Here is a 4707-nt window from a genome sequence, read left to right on the forward strand (position 1 = left end):
CAAATTGGAGATTATTCCCCAGTATATATGTCAACAAAGAGTCAAACTCTGTAAAATATTTGAAGAGATTTATTCCGAGCCAAATATGAGTGACCATGGCCTGGGACACAGTGCTCAGAAGGTCCTGAGAACATGTGCCCAAGGTAGTCTGGGTTTAGCTTAGTTTTATACATTTTAGGGAGACATGAGACTTCAATAAAATACATTTAAGAAATACATTGGTTAGGTCCAGAAATCAGGGGTGCTTCCAGGTTTGTAGGTAGATTTAAAATTTTTCTAATTGGCAATTAGAAAGGAGTATCTGAGTTGCAATAAGAGGTTATGGAGATCAAAGTTTTATCATGCAGATGAAGCCTCTGGAGAGTGAACAGATTGTAAATGTTTCTTGTTAGACTTAAGGTCTGTGTTGATGTTAATGCTGGAGAGATGTAATGAGGCATGTCTCACGCCCACTTCCCTTCATGGCCTGAACCAGCCTTTCAGGTTACATTTTAGAGTGCCTTGGATCAGGAGAAAGTCCATTCAAATGGTTGAAGGGACTTAAACTTTTATTTTTTATTTACATTTGGATGGTATGTTGTTCAAGAAGTGGACATATATCAAATAGGTAGCATATAATAAACGTGTTCTATATTGTGTGTCCTATGTGGTAAATTAAAGTGATTGGGGAGTAATGTCCATCAGAATCTTAACAAGCTCACTGACGAAAACAGTTGGTATATTTTTATATCACCCAGCCTCACGTAATTACACTCTGATACATATATCTTGTAATCCTTATTTATTGAATTATATTTATAAAATCTCGACCAGACTTGGTGGCTCCTGCCTGTAATCCCAGCACTTTGGGAGGCTGAGGTGGGCGGATCACGAGGTCAGGAGATTGAGACCATCCCGGCTAACATGGTGAAACCCCGTCTCTATTAAAAATACAAAAAATTAGCCAGGCATGGTGACGGGTGCCTGTAGTCCCAGCTACTCAGGAGGGGAGGCTGAGGCAGGAGAATGGCGTGAACCTGGGAGGCGGAGCTTGCAGTGAGCCGAGATCGCGCCACTGCGCTCCAGCCTGGGCCACAATCTTAAAAATGAGTTAAAAAAAAAAAAAAAAACAACAAAATCTCAGAGGACACAAATTTGCATATCTTGTTCTTTCTGGGTAAATACGGCATAAAATTTTGATCCAAGTATATTTACTTATAACAAGAAGTTCTAGACTTTCATTAATATAATCAACTATATTAATATTAATATATTAATATCAACTATATTAACATTAATATATTAATATAATCAATGCTAATTTCACAAATTAAGAATGGTAAAACAGTGTAAAATGTTTAAAGATTTTAACTGAGTGATATTTAACACATTTAATAAATGGTACATGTTACTTTTTGAAGTCCAAACATTCAGCAAAATGTAGATAATTAATAAATATGGAATAAATAAATTTATCTTTGTTTCTCAATTGCTTCAAACAATATTTGGATCATAGTGGATACTTAATAAATCTTTGTTAATTAAAATCATTAAATAATAAACCTCTAATTTATTTCTTGGATAAGTTTTATGGAAAGAAAGAAAGAGATGTTTCTGCAGTTGCTGGAGATAGCTTATATGTGCTCTTTCACTTCCCAGAAACAATCTAAGTATATCAGGGGAAAAAGAAAAAATTAAACAAATAGACAATTGAATGGTGATGAGGCTGGCAGGTTGGTGAGATTTTTCCTTGTTGGCCCCCCACTACTATCTTTATCTATTTTGCAGTCTACTTAAATTATTTCAGAGAGTGAGTTTTGCAATTACTAAAAGAAAATACAGGTAATATGTAAATTATTTAATATTTCACATATTTTGTGATGCAAATATTTTCTTGAAGCAGAGATTAATTCGGACAATAAAAAGCCGTTGAGCTTTGGATGATGAGAAGGCAAAGCCACTCTACACTGACACTTGTCCCCTGGTAACAGAGATAGAAGGCTCTGGAAGCCTAGAGTGTTACATGTTGGAGTTACCAGTGAAGGGCAGAGACAGAAAAAGAGTATTGAAATAGTCCTATGCAAAACAGTGTGCCAAAGAAAATCTTCACCTTTACATAAATAATTGTATTTGAGTAGATAGAAGATGTATAGATATATAAAGCTTTATGTAAAGAAAAAAATTATAACATTTCTTAGAGAGTTTCATGTAATTTCAAGTTGTTAAGAAGAGATGATGGTTCAGGCTTAGGGAGGTAACAATGCCTATTTCTAGGTAATGAAAATTAGAGGGTATATGTTGGCACTTGATATTAATACAAGAGGTGTGCACATGGCAGAGCATAGTAGGTGAGAAGAAGCTTTGATAGGAATTGCTGAAGAAAAGACCCATGAATTCAAATATAAGGAATTAATTTTGTTAGAGAATGCACAGGACAAGGTATAAGATATATGATTGGGTTTTGAGAAGACACTGAAAATTTGAAAAATTAGATTGAAAGAATTTTGAGCCTATATGAGAAGAATCAGACTACAAAAAAACTAACCTGGAAAAAAAAAAAAAAGCCAGTGGATTTCAAAACTAAAGAACGTTTCAGTCAAACTTATCTTCTGATTATGACCAGAATGGTCTACAGCACTGTGGATCCTTTCTTTTTTTTTTTTTTTTTTTTTGGCAGTCTCGCTCTGTTGTCCAGGCTGGAGTGCAGTGGTGTGATCTTGGCTCACTGCAGGCTCCTTCTCCCGGGTTCATGCCATTCTCCTGCCTCAGCCTCCCGAGTAGCTGGGACTACAGGCACCCGCCACCATGCTGGCTAATTTTTTGTATTTTTAGTAGAGATGGGGTTTCACCGTGTTAGCCAGGATGGTCTCGATCTCCTGACCTCGTGATCCACCCGCCTCAGCCTCCCAAAGTGCTGGGATTATAGGTGTGAGCCACTGTGCCCGGCCTGTGGATCCTTTCTTTATGGCTAATGTAGATGAAATCTAGTTTTAAAGTTCTTTGCTCTGCATTAAATAATATCTTTTTTTACAATTTCAATTGGTAAGTCACAGAAAAAGCACACAATGCTGAGTAACAAACATAAAATATTGTTGATCCAATAGTCATGAACCAGAAAAAAGCCATCTAATCCATTTAATTTTGCCCACTGAAAATGATTAAGACATGGAGAAACAGAACCTGATGTTTGTCTTTCAGTGACTTTGGTAAAGGAGACAGAAAATTAGAGAAGATTAGTTAGAATAGAAAATATAACATGATACACTCCTAAAATAACTGAAGTATATTTTCCTAAAATAGATTAACATATTTTTACTTTTTAATCCATCAAGGTTCAACAGAGAATAGAAGATGAAACAGCAAATCTACTACTTGATTCTGCTGAACAAATCATGCCGACATTCAATGGCTCAGTCTTCATGGCCTCTGCATTTATACTAATTGGGATTCCTGGTCTGGAGTCAGTGCAGTGTTGGATTGGGAGTCCTTTCTCTGCCATGTATCTTATTGGTGTGATTGGAAATTCCCTAATTTTAGTTATAATCAAATATGAAAACAGCTTCCATATACCCATGTACATTTTTTTGGCCATGTTGGCAGCCACAGACATTGCACTTAACACCTGCATTCTTCCCAGAATGTTAGGCATCTTCTGGTTTCATTTGTCAGAGATTTCTTTTGATGCCTCTCTTTTGCAAATGTGGCTTATTGACTCATTCCAGGCAATTGAATCAGGTTTCCTTCTGGCAATGGCCCTGGATCGCTATGTGGCCATCTGTATCCCCTTGAGACATACCACCATCTTTTCCCAGCAGTTCTTAACTCATATTTGACTTGAAGTGACACTCAGGGCTGCCATTCTTATAATACCTTCCTTAGGGCTCATCAAATGCTGTCTTAAACACTATCGAACTACAGTCGTCTCTCACTCTTACTGTGAGCACATGGCCATTGTGAAGCTGGCTACTGAAGATACCGAGTCAACAAGATATATGGCCTATTTGTTGCCTTCGCAATCCTAGGGTTTGACATAATCTTTATCACCTTGTCCTATGTCCAAATTTTTATCACTGTCTTTCAACTGCCCCAGAAGGAGGCACGATTCAAGGCCTTTAATACATGCATTGCCCACATTTGTGTCTTCCTACAGTTCTACCTTCTTGCCTTCTTCTCTTTCTTCACACACAGGTTTGGTTCACACATACCAGCATATGTTCATATTCTCTTGTCAAATCTTTACCTGTTAGTCCCACCTTTTCTCAACCCTATTGTCTATGGAGTGAAGACCAAGCATATTCGTGACCACGTTCTGAAAGTGTTTTTCTTCAAATAAGTAACTTGATCATTAGTGACTCCTATAGAGATTTAGGGTTGGTTCTAAGTAAAAACCTAAATGTAATGAAAGTCACAGATCAATATTCTCAAACTACTAGCTCAACACATACCTGTAATTCTAGCTGTGCCTCACTTTTTAGTATTCGCTTTGAATCTATATTTTGATAAATTTGGAATCATTTATCTGTGTCTTATCTACTTTATCTGAAATACTTATCAATATAAAAATAATATGAAATCAGTAATACCAATATCTACAACATAAAACTTATGTAATGCAACCGATGACTATGAACACCAAGGAATTTACACAAGAGAGAATGCAAAAAAAATTGAAATATATTAAACATATTCAAAAATATCATTTTTAGGAAAATAAAATCAGTGATCTGG

The 4707-nt window shown here is 36.2% G+C and overlaps 1 protein-coding gene across 1 annotated transcript; it reads left to right on the forward strand.

The window, feature by feature from the left end:
- Positions 1-3371: 3371 nt before the first annotated feature.
- Positions 3372-4321, forward strand: LOC116477351 (olfactory receptor 52A5). The gene is given in 2 exon segments (XM_058424473.1): positions 3372-3951; positions 3954-4321. Coding segments are annotated over 2 exon segments (948 nt in total).
- Positions 4322-4707: the final 386 nt, after the last annotated feature.

This window comes from Hylobates moloch, unplaced genomic scaffold (genome assembly GCF_009828535.3).
Source record: "Hylobates moloch isolate HMO894 unplaced genomic scaffold, HMol_V3 SCAFFOLD_11, whole genome shotgun sequence".
Taxonomy (NCBI): Eukaryota; Metazoa; Chordata; class Mammalia; order Primates; family Hylobatidae; genus Hylobates; species Hylobates moloch.